General features: G+C 49.2%; 1 protein-coding gene and 1 pseudogene across 8 annotated transcripts in view; one reads left to right on the top strand and one right to left on the bottom strand.

Moving 5' to 3' along the window:
* LOC133360506 (myb-related transcription factor, partner of profilin-like) overlaps positions 1 to 8,437 on the bottom strand; it is a 15,910-nt gene extending 7,473 nt beyond the window's left edge. For 2 of the 8 annotated variants that reach the window (XM_061579278.1, XM_061579279.1), the window contains exons 1-3: positions 7,916 to 8,437; positions 1,609 to 1,699; positions 1,111 to 1,166 (exon numbers count right to left, since the gene is read on the bottom strand). Coding sequence is in view for 6 of the 8 variants with exons in the window: in XM_061579274.1 (XP_061435258.1) it covers positions 1,080 to 1,166; positions 1,609 to 1,744 (223 nt within the window). In the remaining 2 variants the exon portion in view is untranslated. Of the gene's footprint in view, positions 1 to 1,079; positions 1,167 to 1,608; positions 1,771 to 5,962; positions 7,441 to 7,615; positions 7,651 to 7,915 lie in introns of those variants that run through there. The other 6 variants (XM_061579276.1, XM_061579274.1, XM_061579273.1 and 3 more) reach the window with 6 other exon arrangements.
* LOC133360492 (zinc finger protein ZFP2-like) lies at positions 8,423 to 21,199 on the top strand (annotated as a pseudogene).

The following is a 21,199-nucleotide window of genomic DNA, read 5'->3' as shown; positions in this document are numbered from 1 at the left end:
TGCACCGACTCTGAACACACAGGCGCACCTTGCAATGGGTAGTGTCGGGAGAAAGTGGCTTCTAAACCACGCATGTTCAAGCCGCACGTCGTATCATCCCAAGGCGCCAATGGGTGCAGTTAAACCGCTTCAGGTGCGACCAGGGAGTGTGTGCAGCTTCCGAACATCGATGGGGCGTGTTTTTCGATTTAAAGCTTTCGTGACTGCAGGGATTCATCTTCTTGGTTCTTTCGGTAAAGTCACGTAGAATGGAAATAATAAAACATAATAAAATAATTATCACGACGTTTCGGCCGCAACGCAAGCAGCCGTCCTCAGGTCCTCAGGTGAAGAACAGGTCTGTCATGTCTTCACGACAGACCTGTTCTTCACCTGAGGAAGGCTGCTTGCGTTGTGGCCGAAACGTCGTGAGAATTATTTTATTATGTTTTATTTTTTTATTTCCATTCTACGTGACTTTACCGAAAGAACCAAGAAGATCGATGGGGCGTGTTTACGCGACGGCCCACTGTGTGAATGCGGGGAGCAGAATGTCGCACAGTTTTCAGTTGTAAATTGGGGGTGGTGGTGGTGGTGCTGTTGGGGGTGGTGGTGGAGGCTCCTGGTGAGCCCAGGGGTTGCTCGTGAGAGGCGGTTATCACTGCGGCAGTCCCCCTCGCCTTTCCACAGCGCCGCGTCTGTGGGTGGAGACTGCCAATGCATGGCGGCCGCAGCAGCGGCGGTGGTGGAGTCAAGGGTAGTAAGTGATGTGCTGATGTACGAACCCTATCTTCATTCTTTGGTGGATATTTCCCTCCGTTCTCAAAAGACACCGAATAACCCTCTCATACTCCCTGGGTACAACGAACAGCCACCATTCAACGTCACCACGGCAGCTTGTGCCAGGGTATGTGCACGTCCACTACAAAACACCGCACGGCACCGTGCTATATCCCGCAGCGGCGGCAGCAGCTTGCACCGGCTGGTAGCAGCTGCAGCAGTAGCAGTAGTAGCATTAGTAGCAGCAGTGGTAGCAGTGACAGTAGCAGTAGCGGCAGCAGCTAGCGGCAGCGGCAGCAGCAGCAGGGAGCGCCACCTGCCTTGGGCCAAGCCGTCGCGCGTCATGTTCACCTCCAGCCACATATCACAGCCGGCCCTGCGCTCATGCACGTTCTTCACAATCGGTTCTACGGAGGAGGGCAGAGAGGGGAGCGACAGAGTTAACGCACGCAACGTTGCATCGCCAAGATCACCACCACGCCTGGTATGAGGTCGATCCTGACCCTGATGACGCCTGCTGTATATGTGGAGTTTGCGTGTCTCTCTGTCTCTCGCCACGGTGGCTAAGAGATGTTAACTACCTCGCCTGGTATCCAGGAGGTCGTGGGTTTATCTCGACCCTGACACCTGCTGTATATTTGGAGTTTGCGTGTCTCTCTGTCTCTCGCCATGGTGGCTAAGAGATGTTAAATGTGTGAGAGGTGGGGGGGGGGGGGTGGTGGGGGTGGTGGGGGTGGTGGGGGTGGTGGTGGTGGTGGCGGCGGTGGTGGCGGCGGTGGTGGCGGTGGTGGCGGTGGCGGCGGTGGCTCCTAGTGACCCCAGGAGGTGCTCGTGAGGGATGCTTCTCACCGCGGCCGTCCCCCTCGCGTTTCCACGGTGTCCCATCTGCGGGTGGAGACTGGCGTCTCCAGGCTGCATCCTCCTGCTTTACCCTCGGGCACTGGGAGGGAGCGGAGAGCGGCAGGGACAGAGAGCCGGCCTCCATGGCAGCCACCGCCACCGTTACCGCCGCTGCACGGAAGGGAACGCACACTCGCTCACTCATCGTTCACCGCGCGAAAGCTGAACAATTTTTTATTTTACCAGGTAAGGCCCACTAAGGTATGTAGCTATTTTTCAGAAGCGACCTCGCTATCACAAATGATAGCTCAATGAAGTGGCTTATCATGTGGAAATGTATAGCAACCAAATATTCTTAAAACGGATATCGATTCTAAATGTTGAGTGGAATACCAGAGGACCTGGATACAAATCCAAGCGACCACGGGGAGAGAGAGAGACATACAAACTCCAAATATGCAGCCGGCATCAGGGTCAGGATCAAACCCACAACCTCCTGTATACCAGGCGAGGTAGTTAACATATCCTAGCCACCGCAGCTCTGCCACATTATTATCTGTCCATCAGCATTTTCGGTATTTTCATTGTTGTTATCATCCTAAACGTCACACGCATCCCATCGTCGTCATCATCATCAACGTCCACTCATTTGAGGCTGAGTCGACCTGGGGGAGGCCCATGTGTGGTTACTAACATCATCACCACCATCACCAACATAACCACCATTATTATCATCATCATCAACACCATCATCACATCACCACCATGATCACCATCACCAACATAATCACCATCACCACCATCATCACCGTCATCACCACCATCACCACCATCATCATCATCACCACCAAAGAGAAAGATCCCCCATACAGCCTTAATATACTCTTGAGGCAATTGCTGTTAGCGAGCACAAATTCACCACTAAGTGACGGTGACGTCACTACGGTGCCTGTGCCAGGCCAGGTGCACTTTGAGGCCATGGGAAGTGTCGAAGGCTCGTTGACACGAGGTCTCGGGACAGATCCCAGGTACCATGGGTTGGCTGACTGAGATGACTGGTAGATGCACCAGCTGTACCCCCTACTGTGCCTACTTGCTGAATTTTAGCCACCCGGTACTTCACTCATTGTTGTGAGGATCGCTCCTCTGCCCTCCGTTGTTGCTGGAGGGCGATTACCTCCAACTGCCTCGTAGCGTTCTTCACGAGCCTCCTCTATCGAGGCCAATCTTGACACCGCTCATACCATTTGTCGGCAAGTGCACTCAGCACCACATTCTCCTGTACCAAATCAGTCCATGTCTTCTCCAGCCCATGTCGTGCCCATTTAGCCCACTCTATGTGGCCAAACAAAAGCTGCTTAGGCTGGGTATGCGGGCTACATGACCCAGCCAACGCAGCCTTGCCTGCCAGAGGAGCTCACTGATGGGAATGTGTCCAGATCTTTCAAGGATTTGTGAGCTCCTCACACAATCTAGCCTGGTTAAACCCAGGATGGATCGTAGGCATGCCAACCTGAATGTTTCTAACCGGCGCAGATTATTCCATTAGAGGGGTCCACGTTTCACAAGCATAGAAAAGGGGGGATATGACTGTGGCCAAGAAGACCCGAAGCTTCATGAGAAGCTACAGACTAGGTAGCTTCCACGCAGCATTGTGCAGCTGATGAAAAAACAATGCCGCCCGACTGATTCGGAGTGAGACCTCTGCTGTCAAACGGGAGCTGGTCATAAGCACAATGCCCACGTATGGGAAACTCTCCACTCTCTCCACAACTGCTCCATCACCAATTGGGAGCTGAGGGGGTGGAGTGTTTGGTGGCACAAAATACCCAGGGACGTGCTTAGTTTTAGTGGGGCTGCTGGTAAGGCCACACCTCTTAGTGGCACGCTCCAGGTTCAGCAGCAGCACCTCCATCTCCTCTTCTGAGTAAGCAGCAATCACCAGATAATGATGGTTGACCAATAAGGAGCCATCCCACAACCGCACCCGGGCATCGATCAGCCTCCCGTTGTATCTGTATCAGATGGAAATTCCTCCGGTAGAGCCATGGAAAGCTTCTTTAACAACGTGGTCAAAGATGATGTTAAATAATGTGGGAGCCAGAGGACATCCCTGTCGTACCCCAAGGTGAACAGGGAATGGCTCCGACTCCTAGCCACATAACTTTACCTGGGCCTGTCCACCATCATAAAGGCCCTTAATAATTTTGAGCCGAGAGTCTGGAACTCCGAAAGCATGATGAACTGCCCACAGCCCTATCCTGATGGTATCATAGGCCTTGACCAGGTCAAAAAGCAGAGATGTAGGCCTTGTTGGAATTCCCTACACCTCTGCTGTAGCAGACAGACAGAGAATATGGCATCCGTGCAGGACCACCCTGGTCTGAAACCACATTGGGGCTCCACAAGCCTCTCCTCAGCATGCCTGGGAAGGCGATGTTGAATAATCCTTGCCAGGACCTTTCCCGACACAGTGAGAAGAGAGATGCCCCCATAGTTGTTACAATCTGTCCGGGGACCACCAGGGCATCTTTCCAATCCTGCGGAACCTATCATGTCGTCCAGACAGTTGTGATGATTTCATGTAGGGCAGTCTGCACACAGGTGCCACCCTCCCTCAGCATTTAGCTTGGGAAATCGTCTCTGCCAGGCACTTTTCCTGGTGTCAGACTTCGGATTGCCCCTCGCACTTACTCCACAGATGGCACCTCAGCCAACCATTCAGAAGGGGTGGCTACTTCTGCCAATATTTGAGGCACGGCAGTCTTAGCAGAGTCGTCCAAACCTTGCCCCATGATGTTGTCTGGGCTGAGGGAATTCCCCTCCCTCAAGACCTCACAAAAATAATTTTCAAACCTGCAGATCTATTCCTGGGGGTCGGAGGTCAGATTAACGTCCTTTCCCTTAAGCATGTTGATAGATGAGGTACTGCTGGTTACTTCTTGATGGAATTAAATAGTGATTTGTGACTGTGGGCTACTGAGGCAGATTCCATCTCCTGAACAAACTGCGCCCACCACTCATCCTTGCAGCTCCGCACGGCCCTCCGAATCTCTGAGCGAAGGCTGCGCTAAGCCTCCTCATTCTCCGATGTTGGATGTTGTAGACGGGAGTGGGTCTGTCGTTTTGTCTCTACCAGCGGAACACCTCCTCCTTCAGCCAGCGTATCTGAGGTCTGGACCATGGGTGGAAAAAACCCGATTTTTCCAGCGGCAGGCATCGGGTTTTTTCTTTAATACAATTAAACCCGATTTCGGGGAATTAAAACCTGGTTTAATGAATACGAAACTCTGATCCAAGGCTTAGGCTGCTTCCTGGTCGGTGCTGCTATCGTACTCGGGGCCGTCGGGCACGGGGTAGTCGTAGAATGCGGCGGGCAGGTTGGTCTTGATGAACACGAGCTTCTCCACAATCGTGGGCGCCAGTGAGTTCCTTAGCTTGGAATGGATGAAGCCCATCGTTGAGAAGTGCGGTTCTGCAATTAGAACCAATTAAACCGGATTTCTCCCAATCTCAGATGATCGGGTTTCATATAAAAAGACAATTAAACCCGATTGTAAAAAAACCCGACTGTGCCACCCTTGGTCTGGACTGCATACCCATCGCAGCCGTTGCAGCTGCATGAGCCACAGTCCTGAACCTCACCTATTTACCCTCAGCATCAGAAGGAGGGGGGGGGGGGTATGATGCGAACCTCAGCTGCAAGGGATGTTGAAAGTCCTGCTTGCAACTATCGTCAGCTAGCTGAGACCAGGCCAACATCATCACCACCACCACCACCAATACCCACCATTCGCCAAGTGACGTCACCACGGCGCCTGTGCCAGGCCAGGTGCATTTTGAGGCCACGTGGAGTGTTGAAGGCTCGCTGACAGGTCTCGGGACAGACCCAGGTGCCATGCGTTGGCTGAGATGATGGTAGTTACCACCAGTGCCCCCCCTCCACTGTGCCAACTTTGCCAACTCGCTGTATTTTAGCCGCTCGGTGTTCCGCTCATTGTTGTGAGCGTCGCTCCTCTACCCTCACCACCACCACCATCATCATAATCACCACCATTACCACCACCATCATCACTATCAACACCACCATCATCATAATCACCACCATCATCACTATCACCACCACCATCATCATCACCAAAGAAAACAAAGATCCCCCATGTAGCCTTAACAAACTGTTGGGGAAAGTGCTGTTAGCGAGCACCTATGAAGGCCGGCACGGCACACGAGGGGGTTGGTAGCCAGCACCACGCCCGACCGCCTTTGTCTCCCTCGTGGCGAGGTTTACTACACACCGCTACACCAGGTACTCATTTGAGGCTGAGTCGACCTCGCGTCTTGCGCTGACTGACTCAGCACTCACCTCGCTCCTTGCGCTGACTTCTCGCGAGATCAGTGGGTAACGGGCGACGAGTCTCGCGAGATCAGTGGGTAACGACGAGGAATTTCGCGAGAGCAGTGGGTAACGACGAGGAATCTCGCGAGAGCAGTGGGTAACGGGGAGGAATCTCGCGAGAGCAGTGGGTAACGACGAAGAATCTCGCGAGATCAGTGGGTAACGACGAAGAATCTCGCGAGATCAGTGGGTAACGACGAGGAATCTCGCGAGAGCAGTGGGTAACGACGAAGAATCTCGCGAGATCAGTGGGTAACGACGAGGAATCTCGCGAGAGCAGTGGGTAACGACGAGGAATCTCGCGAGAGCAGTGGGTAACGACGAGGAATCTCGCGAGAGCAGTGGGTAACGATGAGGAATCTCGCGAAAGCAGTGGGTAACGACGAAGAATCTCGCGAGATCAGTGGGTAACGGGGAGGAATCTCGCGAGAGCAGCGGGTAACGATGAGGAATCTCGCGAGAGCAGCGGGTAACGACGAATCTCGCGAGATCAGTGGGTAACGACGAGTCTCGCGAGAGCAGTGGGTAACGATGATGAATCTCGCGAGATCAGTGGGTAACGACGAGGAATCTCGCGAGAGCAGTGGGTAACGACGAAGAATCTCGCGAGATCAGTGGGTAACGACGAGGAATCTCGCGAGAGCAGTGGGTAACGACGAGGAATCTCGCGAGAGCAGTGGGTAACGACGAGGAATCTCGCGAGAGCAGTGGGTAACGATGAGGAATCTCGCGAAAGCAGTGGGTAACGACGAAGAATCTCGCGAGATCAGTGGGTAACGGGGAGGAATCTCGCGAGAGCAGCGGGTAACGATGAGGAATCTCGCGAGAGCAGCGGGTAACGACGAATCTCGCGAGATCAGTGGGTAACGACGAGTCTCGCGAGAGCAGTGGGTAACGATGATGAATCTCGCGAGATCAGTCGGTAACGAGGAATCTCGCGAGAGCAGCGGGTAACGACGAGGAGTCTCGCGAGAACAGTGGGTAACGACGAGGAATCTCGCGAGAGCAGTGGGTAACGACGAGGAATCTCGCGAGACCAGTGGGTAACGACGAGGAGTCTCGCGAGAACAGTGGGTAACGACGAGGAATCTCGCGAGAGCAGTGGGTAATGACGAGGAATCTCGCGAGACCAGTGGGTAACGACGAGGAATCTCGCGAGAGCAGTGGGTAACGGGGAATCTCGCGAGAGCAGTGGGTAACGGGCGAGAGGTAACAGGGGACGAGTATCGGTTGAGCGATTCCTCGCCCCAACCGATCCAGGTAATCGATTCCGATAGATTTCGTCGCCCTGGCGTCGTGAGCGGGAATCGTGCGACCTAAGGCATCGATTCACGTCCGAGCGATGTCGGTGACTTTTCACGCGGACATCGATTCGATTCCTCGCTTAACCCAATGGCGAAATCGGAATCGCCAATCGGTGTTGACAGGTGGCGTGGACGGGCGAATCGATCCAGTGTCAGGGTCGTGGCTACGGCCCTCACTCACTCACCTCCTCCTCAACTCAACTCACCTCCTCACCACTTCGTCACCCTTCACCTCCCTCACCTCTCCTCTCCTCCCTCACCTCTCCCTCACCACTCACCACCTCCTCCTCACCACCTCTCACTCCCCTCAACTCACCTCCTCACCACCTCCGTCATCTCTCCCTCACCTCACCCCTCACCTCTCCTCCCTCACCTCACCTCCCTCACCTCTCACCCCTCACCTCTCCTCCCTCACCCCTCACCTCTCACCCCTCACCTCTCCTCCCTCACCTCACCTCCCTCACCCCTCACCTCTCACCCCTCACCTCTCCTCCCTCACCTCACCTCCCTCACCCCTCACCTCTCACCCCTCACCTCTCCTCCCTCACCTCACCTCCCTCACCCCTCACCTCTCACCCCTCACCTCTCACCCCTCACCTCTCACCCCTCACCTCACCTCCCTCACCTCTCCCTGACAGTTCTCTCCCAGGAAGCTCCTCTCATCACGGAGCCGCGCTCACTGTGAGTAGTGTCAGTGACGGTGGTGATGTTGGTGATGTCGGTAACGATGGTGATGGTAACAGTGGTGATGGTAACAGTGGTGACGATGGTGTTGGTAACGATGGTGATGGTGGTGATATAGTAAGGGGGGTGATGATGGTAACGGTGGTGATGGTAACAGTGGTGATGGTAACAGTGGTGACGATGGTGATGGTAACGATGGTGATGATGGTAACGATGGTGATGATGGTAACGATGGTGATGGTGGTGATATAGTAAGGGGGGTTGATGATGGTAACGGTGGTGATGGTAACAGTGGTGATGGTAACAGTGGTGACGATGGCGATGATGGTGATGATGGTAACGATGATGGTGATGGTAACGGTGGTGATGGTAACGGTGGTGATGATAGTAACGGTGATGGTAACGATGGTGATGGTAACGGTGGTGATGATGGCAACTATGGTGATGATGGTAACTATGGTGATGGTAACGGTGGTGATGATGGTGACGGTGGTGATGATAGTAACGATGGTGATGATGGTAACGATGGTGATGGTAATTGTGATGATGGTAACGGTGGTGATGATGGTAACGATGTGATGGTAACGGTGGTGATGATGGTAACGATGGTGATATGGGGAGCCTTACGAATCCGTTCCACCCGAGTTCAATTCCCACTCACGGCCACCAACAAGCGATGATATCGATCATCTGAACCGGTCCTGGGCATCCCCGAGGTCGACTCAGCCTCAAATGGGTACCTGGTGTAGCGGTGTGGAGTCAGGGAGACAAAGGCGGCCGGGCTAACAGCACTTGCCCCTACAGTCTGTTACAGGCTACCTGGGGAAGCTGTGTCTTGGTGATGGTGATGTTGGTTGTTAGATAGATAGATCGTTTATTAGTCATTGTCACCAGTACAACGAAATTTAAAATGCTCACCAGTCAGGGCATCATTCATAAATTTAAATTAAATAAAACAAGAAAATAAAAATAAATTAAATGAAAGATAATCAATTTATACTATATATAAAAACAGCCCAAGTATACCCACATACCCACATAAGGTTACATTTTGTCATTGCACATCTCTATTTCACAATCAATTGTAAACACTATTACTTAATAATTATGTTGATGTTCATATTGGTAGATGGTGATGATGGTGAGTGCTAAAGTGATGTCTTTAGATAAGATTGTTGATAACGATGCTGATGATGATGATGGTGGAGGTGATCATGCTCCTGTTACACACAACGACTGGAGTATGGGGCCGTCCATAAATGACGTCACACGATTTTGGACGATTTTTGACGATTTTTGACCCTCCCCCCCCCTTCGTCACACAAAAAGTGTGACCCCCCCCCCTCAAATATGACGTCACAAACATATGACGTCACAAACATGCTTTAAAATCTCTTTAAACTATTGTCATTGTAGTGCGTATTTAATGTGGCGCTGCACTCTGATGTTGTAGGAGAAAACATTTATTAAAAAGTCTATTTGGTTAAGTAGAACGTTTCGATTTAAAGCTTTCGTGACTGCAGGGGTTCATCTTCTTGGTTCTTTCGGTAAAGTCATCGCGTGGAAGGGAAATAATAAAATTATAAAAATAAAACATTAAATCATTCTCACGACGTTTCGGCCACAACGCAAGCAGCCGTCCTCAGGTGAAGAACAGGTCTGTCGAGAAGACACCCCAGGCTTGGAGAGTCTATTTAAGCTGGGTTGAAGGTGGAAGAGCGCCTTGACAAAATAATTTGCATATCAAAATGAATTTTAGCATATTTATGGGAAATGCAGATATGCGATTAGTTCTACTTGTGAAATGATTTTATTATGTTTTATTTTTATTATTTTATTATTTCCATTCTACGTGACTTTACCGAAAGAACCAAGAAGATAAGTAGAACGTGTTGTCTATATTTATTTAAAGTTGCGCATTTTGATGTGACGTCACATTTCTCACCCCCCCCCCCCCCTCGTCACACATCGTCACAAATGTCTGACCCCCCCCCCGCCCCCCCTAGGTACGTGACGTCATTTATGAACGGCCCCTATGATGGTTAATAGTGGTGGTGGTGGCTCTAGAAAATACCTCGATATACTAAGCGGATCCTGGAGCTTCGTTTGTATTTGGAAACTTGCCACGAGTAACTGATGTTATACAGATGTAGACACTTCGTAACTTACCGATCATATTGTAAACACAAGACCATTTATATAAAATTGAAAATCGAAAAAGGTAAACGTGGTAAAAGCGGTAAAAGCAAGGCCGTAGCCATGGAGTGAACATTCAGGGGGGGACCAAATCTTCCAGGGGGTCTGGGGTCCCCCCCCCAGAAAAAAAAATCGAAATTTGAAAACGAATTTCCTGCCTAAAATATTAATAAATTCACTAACACTTGGGATGCACTTTTTATTTCTTTTTTACAATAATGTCTAATAGTGTATTGTATTACATTGCTCTGTGTTTACCTTTTTTTGACCATTTCTTGTTTCATTGTATGTAATGGCTGAGATTAGGGATTCATAAAGTACAACCATAACCACAATCATATAAACAGAAATCTATTTTATAGCAATATATTGGGGGGGACATTTTTTAGCACATTTGAATATTGGGGGGGGGGGGGGGGATGTGCCCCCCCCCCCAATATCTCCATATATATATAAAAAGCAAAGTTGTGATTATGTGTGTCTGTTCAAAATGTTTAGTGTACTTCCCGACATGCAACAAACTTGAAATTTACCATGTGGGTACTTTCCAGACTGTACACCATGCAACAATTATAAAAATACACTTTTGGTTTTTTTTTGGGGGTGGGGGGGGGGAGCTCAATAATGCAGAATTGTTTTGCCCAGCAAGTTATCTGTGACGTCAAATCTGTGTGGTGTAGAGGCTGTCTCTGTGTCCAGGTGTCTCTGTGGTATAGCGGCTGTCTCTGGGTCCAGGTGTCTGTGGTGTAGAAGCTGTCTCTGTGTCCAGGTCTCCGTGGTCTAGAGGCTGTCTCTGTGTTCAGGTCTCCATGGAGATGGACCCAGTGTGCCCCTGGGTTCCGCCAGCTGCTGCTGCTGCTGCGCTTGAGGTGGCGCTCGTGAAGCAGGAGGAGCAGACGCCATGGGCGCAGGCGGCGGTGAAGCTGGAGGGTGAGGGCCCCTCCTCCCCCTGCACTCACCGCCTACTCACCACACTCACCACACTCGCTTTACTCACTCACCATGCTCACTCACCACACTCACCATACTCACTCCCTACTCACTCACCACGATCACTCACCACACTGACCCCACTCACTCCCTACTCACCACACTCACTTTACTCACTCACCACGCTCACTCACCACACTGACCCCACTGACCCCACTCACCCCATTCACCCCATTTACACACCACACTCCAGTGGCGGCTCGTCAATAGAGGGCGCAGGGGCGCCGCCCCCATCAATATTCAAGAAATATACATATACAAAATTTATATAAAAATACATAAATAAAATATTTTTTTCATACGATGTGCCGGCTGGTAGTAAGAAAAGCATCAGCATTTAATAAAAACTGTCTTTAATCGGTCAACTATTTTCTATGTTTTTCAATGTGTTTCATGCGGGGCACCGGACAAATGGATGTCTATGTGAGACTTTAAATTTTCGGACAGCATGTGACCTGAAGCTGGTCTCTAATTGGTTTCTTAAAGATTCTCCTCGGGGCGCAAGTCGTTGCGTCCCTGGCCAATCAGAATTGGATACATGTTATTTTATCCAATCTGATTGGTTCTCGTCACCTGTCATTCAAATTTACGCTCTGGGCCACTACTGCGAGTGCGCAGGCGACACCACTTTGACACTTGCTAGGCTGATCAATTTTTTTGTGTAAACAATGGCAGCAGTTCATCCAAATTCTGTAATTTATTTACAAAAAAACCCTTTCACAAGGCTTTCGCTGGAAGAAATAAAAAAGATAAAGGATCTCGGACCGGACCAACCCGATTTACAAATCCAGCAGCAGGCCAGTGACAGAGGACGAAGCTACACACGAAGCTTCACCCGCGCTTGTTATGAGAAACGGAGGTGGCTGGCTGGATGTGATGTTAGCAATTCTCTTTTTTGTTTTCCCTGTCTTTTATTTCAAAGTGTCGGCACTGAAGTTTTGTGGACAACGACGGGGGTAAGAGACCTCAAACATCTCTCTGACAAATGCAAACGTCATGAAAGTAGCCGCAGCCATATTGATAATAGCATGAAACTAACGTTTTTATGTTCAAGTAGGAAACATGCTTTTTGGTACTTTGGTCTGAAATGTATATAAAAGAGAAACATTTATGTTCAAGTAGGAAACATGCTTTTTGGTACTTTGGTCTGAAATGTATATAAAAGAGAAACATTTATGTTCAAGTAGGAAACATGCTTTTTGGTACTTCTTTTGGTCTGAAATGTAAATAAAGATCATCAAAATTTATATTCAAGTAGTCAAAATGGTTTTTGGTACTGCTTTATATTTATTTGCCCCCCTCAATAAAATAAAAAAAATGCGCCCCCCCAAAAATAAATATCACCAGCCGCCACTGCCACACTCCCTCACCACACTTTTGCACCATGCTGACTGATAATGTCACTTATTACGATTCTTTACCTCGTACCCAGCGTTTGTGTACGTTGTAGCCAAATACTGTGCATCACTCACTCACCACGCTCAGCACACTCACCACGCTCATTCACCCTGCTCACGATACCATGTTAATGCACCCCACTCACTCACCTCACTCACCTCATTTGCTCATGACACTCACGCACTCCGCTCACTCACCACTCGGCACACTCACCCTACTCACTATACCATGCTCACGCACCACATTTACTCACCACACTCACCACACTCAATGCCCACACCCCACTTACCTCGGCTTATTGTGCCGCGTGCTCGTGTATGGATCTGTGCGGAGCGGTGGCGCAGTGGTTAGCGCACCGCGTGACGAACCCGGCAGCCCGAGTTGGATTCCCCTCTTACGACCAACATCGGTGACAAATACGCGGACCGGTCCCAGGTCTCCCCTAAGTCGACTCGGCTTCAATGACTACCTGGTGCAGTGTCAAACATCATCACCACCACCTCTTCCACCACCACCCCCATCACCACCACCATATACCGGCGTCAGCGTCGGGATCGAACCCACGACCTCCTGTATACCAGGTTAGGTAGTTAACATCTTGCCACCGTGGCTCCCTTAGTTCTGGCCACCCACCACCTTGTGCCTCGTGCCAACCTTCATAGCTGCAGCTTGCTGCCCCCAACAGTCTGTAAAAGGCTATACGGGGGATCTTTGTCTTTGGTGTTAACGGTGGTGGTTGTGATGATGGCGATGATGGTGCTTGTGTAGTGAGTTCAACTGAGTCGCAGACGTACTCTTTGGAGGCAACACATTTATTGATACCAACACAAAGGGGTAACTGCCCCTTTACCAGATATGGTGGTGGACCACCAGGCTAACTACACTAATCACACTGGGAGTGGCTACAACAGCTTGGGGTCCATGTCCACGTGTTGGTGACTCTTCTCGGACGTAGAAAACGTAGATTATTCAGGATAACCACAGCAACTGGTCCCTCTCGGGGACCCGGCTTATTTGCTCCGTGGCGGGGCTGGCTCCGCCCTTAGCCGCGACCACCTTCTAGAACCCTCGAGCAGGTTCTCGGCCCTGATACGTGACCACCCCTAGCCTCCACCTAGGCCTCGGCAAGGTAAGGTAATTTACCCTTTTTACCGGGTAAAAGGGTAAAGGTAAAGGTGTCGACATGCCAAGTGGTAAGGTAAAGGGTAGGGTAAAGGTAGCTCATTGCCTTTTACCTTTTACCTTGTACCTTACCTGCTAAAGGGTAAAAGGTATGGTAGAGTGATTGCATTGTGGTAAGGTAAAAGTAGGGTAAAGGAAGGCTCGTTGTTTTTTCCTTTTAACTTTTACCTTACCTTGCCGAGGCCTACCCCCACCTGGGGGCCCTGTGTAGACTTTACCGGTCACGTGTCCTGCGGGGTCAACCAGAGTGCCACGGCCCTTAGTAACCCCGTTCCCTGTGGCCGGCACTCTCACGCCCTAACCTGTAGGGGTCGGCACTGCACGCAGAGCGTGGTGGCATCCAGCACTCCCAGTCAGTGCTCACCGAGCCCTTCTAGGGCTGGTACTGCACCCACGGTTACGTGGTGCCCGCGATGTCAATACATCGCACGCCGTGCCTCTCTATGGCCGGCATTACACAGTGAGATCCGCGATGTCACTACGCTTGTAATGGTGATGGTGGTGATGGTAATGTGGGTTATGATGATGGCGATGCTGGTTGTTGATTCTCATTGATACAAGGTGATGATGTCGATTTAAAGCTTTCGTGACTGCAGGGATTCATCTTCTTGGTTCTTTCGGTAAAGTCACGTAGAAGGGAAGTAATAAAATAATAAAAATAAAACATAATAAAATTATTTTATTATGTTTTATTTTTATTATTTTATTACTTCCCTTCTACGTGACTTTACCGAAAGAACCAAGAAGAAGGTGATGATGGTGAGTGATACGGTGATGGAGGTGATCATGTTCCTGTTGTACACATAACGACTGTGGTATGACTCTTGATGGGGGTGGGGAGCAGTCGTGTAGTGGTTAATGCGCTGCGCTACAAACCCAGCGGCCCGAGTTCGATTCCCGCTCACGGCCAACATCAGTGACGATTATCTGAACCGGTCCTGAGCCTCGACTAGGCTTCAAATGAGTACCTGGCGCGGTGTGTAAACATCGCCACTAGGGAGACAATGGTGGGCGGTCGTGGTGTTGGCCACCCATCCCCTCGTGTGTCGTGCCGAGCATCATCGGTGCAGCTAGCGAACAGCACTTGCCCCTACAGTCCGTGTGTGTGTGTGTGTGGTCGCCACAGACGGCTGTGCGGAGAGCTTGGGCGATGCAGCGTGGCTGGGAGTCAAAGTGAAGAGCGAAGCCTCAGGTGGGGACTGAGACTCGACTATCCGCATGTGGTTCATCGGATTAACCGGGCACCTGAGATTTTGAAGTAAATTAATAACTCGTGGATTTTCCCTTGAGCTCAAATTAATACTCTAACAACAGTTCTACATTGTTATTCTTGTAAATGTTTATTACAAGTCACGTGCTTAAGCCGACCAAATATGCATTCCGGTTAATCCTAAATCCTTGTGGTGATCGCCTCTACAGTGCAGTAATTGCACATCTTTACAACTGTAGTTAGAGTTGTATTGATGTTGTTTGGCCTGGCTCTGCTCTCCACTTAGAGTCTTACTGAACATGTGCATCGATCGGTCGATCATTAGTATTCGTTCTAAATCTAAAGTGTAACAATCGAAATCTCAGTTGTGCTTTGTTTTGAGTGATTTATCCAATCATTTATTTCGTGAGAAGCTTAAACATAATGTATACTTATATGAATGTTTCATGGTATAGAGATACGCAGAAAATATTTGTTCTTGGATTAACTGCGGTTTTTAATTATCCGGATAATTGAGAGTCTACTCCATAGAGTGAATACTCAACACCTGACGGGAATTTAAAGCCAGCGACTACTCAACGCATTATTTGGTGGCGAGATGTTATCTCACCTACTCATTCGTTCATCGCACAAAGGCAGCGAAGGAGCCTCGGTGCCAAACGTGTAACATCTTGCGACAGCGTTCAGCACAGACTGCTCTTGCTGCTCTACTCTGACTTCTCCAGTGATTTGTTTAATCCATGGATCATCGACTGCTTCGCACGCTTCCTGATATACAGGAGGTCGTGGGTTTGGTCCCGATCCTATATAAGAGGTTGTGGGTTCAGTGCCGACCCTGATGCCTGCTATGTACTTGGAGTTTGCTGTGTCTCTCTCCTTGATCGCATGGAAGAAGGCTGTCTCTGGTGTAGGCCAATCAGTTTCAAGAACTGCATATATTTTCAGAGCATGTTTGCTTGCATGTTCACCACGAATATATGAGGTCAATGCAGACTTAATTCCTTGAAAAAGGTATCTATTTGCTGTTTGAACAGCTTAATGCCTCCTGTTTTATTGCCAGAAAGGGTAAAACCTATCCTTTGTACAAAGGCAATCATTTTGGATGCTGCCAAAAAGGTCTCATAGATATTATTCCGCATGTTATTTTATACCGACAGGATAGCCAAAATAACCCATAAATCTACCCATTTGACAACCTACCTGCCTGCCTGATCTTGCTTCTTGCCGCCCCGGTCTAACCTTGCTGCACTCCCCTCCATGGACCGACCCAGATGATGAGGAAGAAGTGGAGGAGCGCGATGCTGCTGACGGTGACGGAGGGCCTGTGGAGGAACAGGACGCACGCGGGGACGGCTCCTGGGCGGAAGTGGAGGTGGAGCTGGAGGGCGACTCCAATAATAGTGAGGAGCCAGGTGACTCGGGAGGTCGTGGATTCGATCCCGACCCTGGCGATGCCTGCTGTGGTGTGTGCGTGTGTCTCCAGCTGCAGTCGTATGGAGTTTAGAGTAAATTCCACGTGATGATAATCTACTTTGTTGAGCTATCATTTGTGATAGCCAGGTCTCTTTTGAAAAAAAGCTATACAGCTCAGTGGGCTTTACCTGGCAAAGTAAAATAAACTTTAGAAAGTTTAAATAGTTGTTTACTCAAAGCTCCATAATTAAGATTGAGTTGTTTACTCGTGTATGCTCTAAAGCAGTGGTTCTCAACCGGCGGTTCGTGAGGAGGCGATTTTTATAACGTGTGAAGTTATATTATACGTGAGAGTGATGTATGAATCTGCCGATATAAAATAACTACGATAAAATGTAAATCCATATCCTAACTTAGAACGATATAAAATACGATATTTGTTTTTTTATCTGGCAACAAAACTGACACCTTTTTTACAAGGAGTCATGAACCTCATTTGCCAGTAGCAAAATATGATAATTGGTTTTTTACCCTTTTATCTGGCAACAGTTTTGTCGGCAACAGTTTTGTTGTTGCCAGATAAAAAGGGTAAAAAAACAATTATCATATTTTGCTACTGGCAAATGAGGTTCCAATGGTGTAAATGCTTACCCCGAGCTCTCATACTCTGATGGTGCATTGTCTTTGAGTTGTGCGCCTTTTGGCGTCATCTGGTCCAACACCATGTGAGACTAGGCTCTAAGGAAAGCTGTCTCGGGTGTGGACCAATCAATTTCAAGGACAATGCATACATTATCAGAGTTGTGTTTTTTTTGTTTGCATTCCGACTGCAGGTATTGTGGTCAATGCAAACATGACTCCTTGTAAAAAAAGGTGTCAGTTTTGTTGCCAGATAAAAGGGTCAAAAAACAATTATAATATTTTGCTACTGGCAAATGAGGTTCCAATAGTGATATAAAATACCTTTCTAAACTTGGTGATCGTAAACAATGTGGTTTCCAAGAGTAACCAGCGAGCACAGACAAATTACGTCACGTATGCAGAGTATCTGTTGAATTCGTTTTTATTTTCTTTGGGTCTTACGGTGAAGTCGCGTAGATAGGTTCAAAGAAAATAACAAAAAACTACGACGTTTCGATCGCTTGTGTTGCGATCGAAACGTCTTAGTTTTCTGTTATTTTCTTTTAACCTATCTACGTGGCTTTACCCAAAGACCCAAAGAATATCAATTCCTGCAGTCACGAAAGCTTTAAGTCAAGATTTAGTTTTATTTGCTAGCAGTTACGAGCTATCTTCTTGGTTCTTTCGGTAAAGTCGCGTAGAAGGAAAGTAATAAAATAATAAAAATAAAACATACCTGCATTTCCCATATCCCTTCCCTTTGATGCTGCTAATCCTGCATAATACACGGGCATAAGTAGTACTAATCACATACCTGCATTTCCCATAAATATGCTAAATTCCTCTTGATATGCATATTCTTTTGTGAAGGCGCCCTTTTCCCCCCTTCCAACCCAGCTTATATATATGCTCCAAGCACGTGTGCTGTTTCATTCAGACGCTGTCGCCTCGACAGACCTGGTTTTCACCTGAGGACGGCTGCTTGCGTTGTGGCCGAAACGTCGTGAGAATTGTTTTATTATGTTTTATTTGTATTATTTTATTACTTCCCTTCTACGTGACTTTACCGAAAGAACCAAGAAGATGAATCCCTGCAGTCACGAAAGCTTTAAATCGAAAGTTACGGGCTAGTTAGGATACTCCACAAAATGGACAATTGGTTAAAATTTCTATGTTCATTACAGTTGATCATTGATTATAATCCAACGCGCGATTATCCGGCTCCCAACATCCGGCAGTCCCAGGCTGATCCGGTGAAACCGGCAAAACCTCTCCAAAAGCTGTAACTAGTCCAGCGATCGGCACCGTTCACGTGACAAAAAAGTAGCTATGCTTGATTTCAGTATCAAATATGTACAGTAGATATACACTGTACACAGCAACTTAAACGATCAAGACACTGCACGTATATACATCACTACTTGCAGAATCTTCGAGATTGGAGTGGTACGTTCGGTCCAGTAAATTTAGTAACTTTTTAAAATAGGATATCCATTTTTGTCTATTTGTATGTTTAGGCCAATTTCACATAGTAAACAAATTCGAAAGACTAAAAAAACATATAACAACACCTAAAAAGATAATTTCATATAAGACTGCAAAAATAAACTATTTTTAAAAATGCTTAGTATCTGCCAGATTATAATCGGTGATCTGTATTTGTACATTTCTTTCTCAGAACCATGTTGGATCAGGCACAGGGGCGGGGTAACTATTCAAACTACATTCATCAAGGTAGTTATAGAGTACTGCTGCGATCCATTCTGGTTTGGATCTCAGTTGGCTTCTTCCTCGATCCACCCAGAAAACTCCCAACCCAACAATCACCCAGATGGATTTGACCCTGTGATGTGCCGTGGCGTTCCGCTCGTTATTCACCAACCCAGCATCCGCAATTTTAGCTGTCCGTCCGCGAATCGCGATTGTAACTCGACACGATTACTGCATCGAGAGAAAGAAATAGATAAAGTGATGAGAATGTGATGCGTTCAAGTGATGAGATGAAGTGATGTTTTATTATGATAATTTTCACATATTAAATATCGTATCTGTGTATTTATTCAGGGTATCATCTGCAAAATTTGCTATTCACAAACATCTCCGGAATGTATATGCCTCACGAATAACAAGTCATGGCTGTTTAGACAAAGTACCAGCACCATGTATTGGTCGAAGTTATTACGTGTTTAATGTATTACTTCCAAGTCGGAGATTTGTATTTGCCATGGGCTGTAACGGAGATTATTGTGCGCTTATGTTAGTGTTCATTCTGACTTGTCCTGAGATCCATGACAAAATCCCGTGTGATCATCTACCCCGTAGATTGCGAACCACGGAGTGGCCACTGCTTGTTCGAGGGCATCCGGTGCCTCGTTCATGCATGTTCAACTTTTTTCGCATTGTACATAGCCAACCGTGCTAATTAGAGGTGCAGGGGAAGAACAACAAACTAAACACAAAAAGCAGTTAAAAAAAATATGTTTGTCAATATAGATGATGATTTAAATGTGCATAGCTCCAGTGACCTCCTAATTACGGGAGGAAGAGTGTTCCAGATGGCCGCAGCAGCGCATCTGAAAGCGCGCAATAGCACTGACCATCTTTGTTCGATGGCTAGCGAAAAGCCGCTGCTGCGAGGGTGACCGAGCTTGCCTGATAATGGTTTATGGTCCTTGACAAGATCCCAAGGTATTGTGGTTCATTTGTGGCAAGCAAGTTACAATAACGTCTTCATTCAGCAACCAGAAGCCAATGCAGCTCATCAAGCACCGGACAGATGACGAGCACCCTAGAGCCACACGCCCTTCTCATTATTTTTTTGCCGCCGCAGAGGACGGAGATGACGGAATGGACGGCGCCAACTTCCCCTGCCTGGTGTGCGGCCGCGAGTTTGGCCGCCAGAGATCGCTGCGCCAGCACGAGAGGTGGCACCGGCGCATGGCGGTGGTGGCCCCTCACCCGGAGGGACTCGGCGATGACGACAACGCCGGCGCCGGCCTCCCGGACCAGCCGGACGTCCGCGCCATGGAGAGGCTGCATGGCTGCACCATCTGCGACAAAGCGTTCAAGCGCAAGAAGTACCTGGTCGTGCACCAGAGGACGCACACAGGCGAGAAGCCATACGCCTGCGCCGAGTGCGGCAAGGCGTTCACGCAGAAGGGCCACCTGCGCATGCACCTGCGGTCGCACAGTGGCACGAAGCCGTACGCGTGCGGCGTGTGCGAGAAGGCGTTCCCCAGGAAGGAGCGTCTGCTCATTCACCAGCGGACGCACACCGGCGAGAAGCCTTACGTGTGCACAGTGTGCGAGAAGGAGTTTGCCCGCAAGGAGCACCTCCTCGTGCACCAGCGCACGCACACCGGTGAGAAGCCGTTCAAGTGCCTCCTGTGCGAGAAGGCGTTCACGCAGAAGAAGTACCTGCAGTTTCATGAGGGAAACCACTCCGGGCGGACAGAGAAGCCCCACGTGTGTGCGGTGTGCGACAAGGCCTTCAAGAAGTCCGAGTACCTCCAGATCCACCGGAGGACGCACACGGGTGAGAAGCCCTACAAGTGCGCACAGTGCAACAAGGCGTTTGTGCAGATGGGCGACCTGCAGAGGCACCGGAGGACCCACACGGGCGAGAGACCCTACAGGTGCACATTCTGCGAGAAGGCATTCGTCCAAAAGGGCGACCTGCAGAGACATGTGAGGACCCACACGGGCGAGAAGCCGTACAAGTGCCCCACGTGCGAGATGGCGTTCACGCAGAAGAAGTACCTGCTGATCCACCTGAGGAACCACACGGGCGAGAAGCCCTACGTGTGCACGGTGTGTGACAAGGCCTTCAAGAAGTCCGAATGCTTGCAGGTCCACCAGAGGACGCACACGGGGGAGAAGCCTTACAAGTGCACCCTGTGCGAGAAGGCATTTGTAGCAGAAGGGCGACCTGCAGAGGCACCAGACAATTCACACTGGGGAGAAGCCGTACAGTTGCCACGTCTGCAGCAAAGCATTCACGCGCAAGGGCTACCTGCTCATCCACCAATGGACCCACGCACCACAGAAGGGGAAAACTCCTGTGAAGTGAGCCCAGAAAGAGATTTACAGACTCAACGCAAGATAAAGCCTCCCATGTCCACCCCTGCTGTGCTTACTCCATCGTGCTGTCAGAGACACTCGCCATGCCTGATCCTCCCATTTCCCCACGTTTCTGCCAGCAGGAGA

Source organism: Lethenteron reissneri, chromosome 69 (genome assembly GCF_015708825.2).
Source record: "Lethenteron reissneri isolate LAM-NWPU_2019-01 chromosome 69, ASM1570882v1, whole genome shotgun sequence".
Lineage (NCBI taxonomy): Eukaryota > Metazoa > Chordata > Hyperoartia > Petromyzontiformes > Petromyzontidae > Lethenteron > Lethenteron reissneri.
This window is presented reverse-complemented; position numbering and strand designations above follow the sequence as displayed.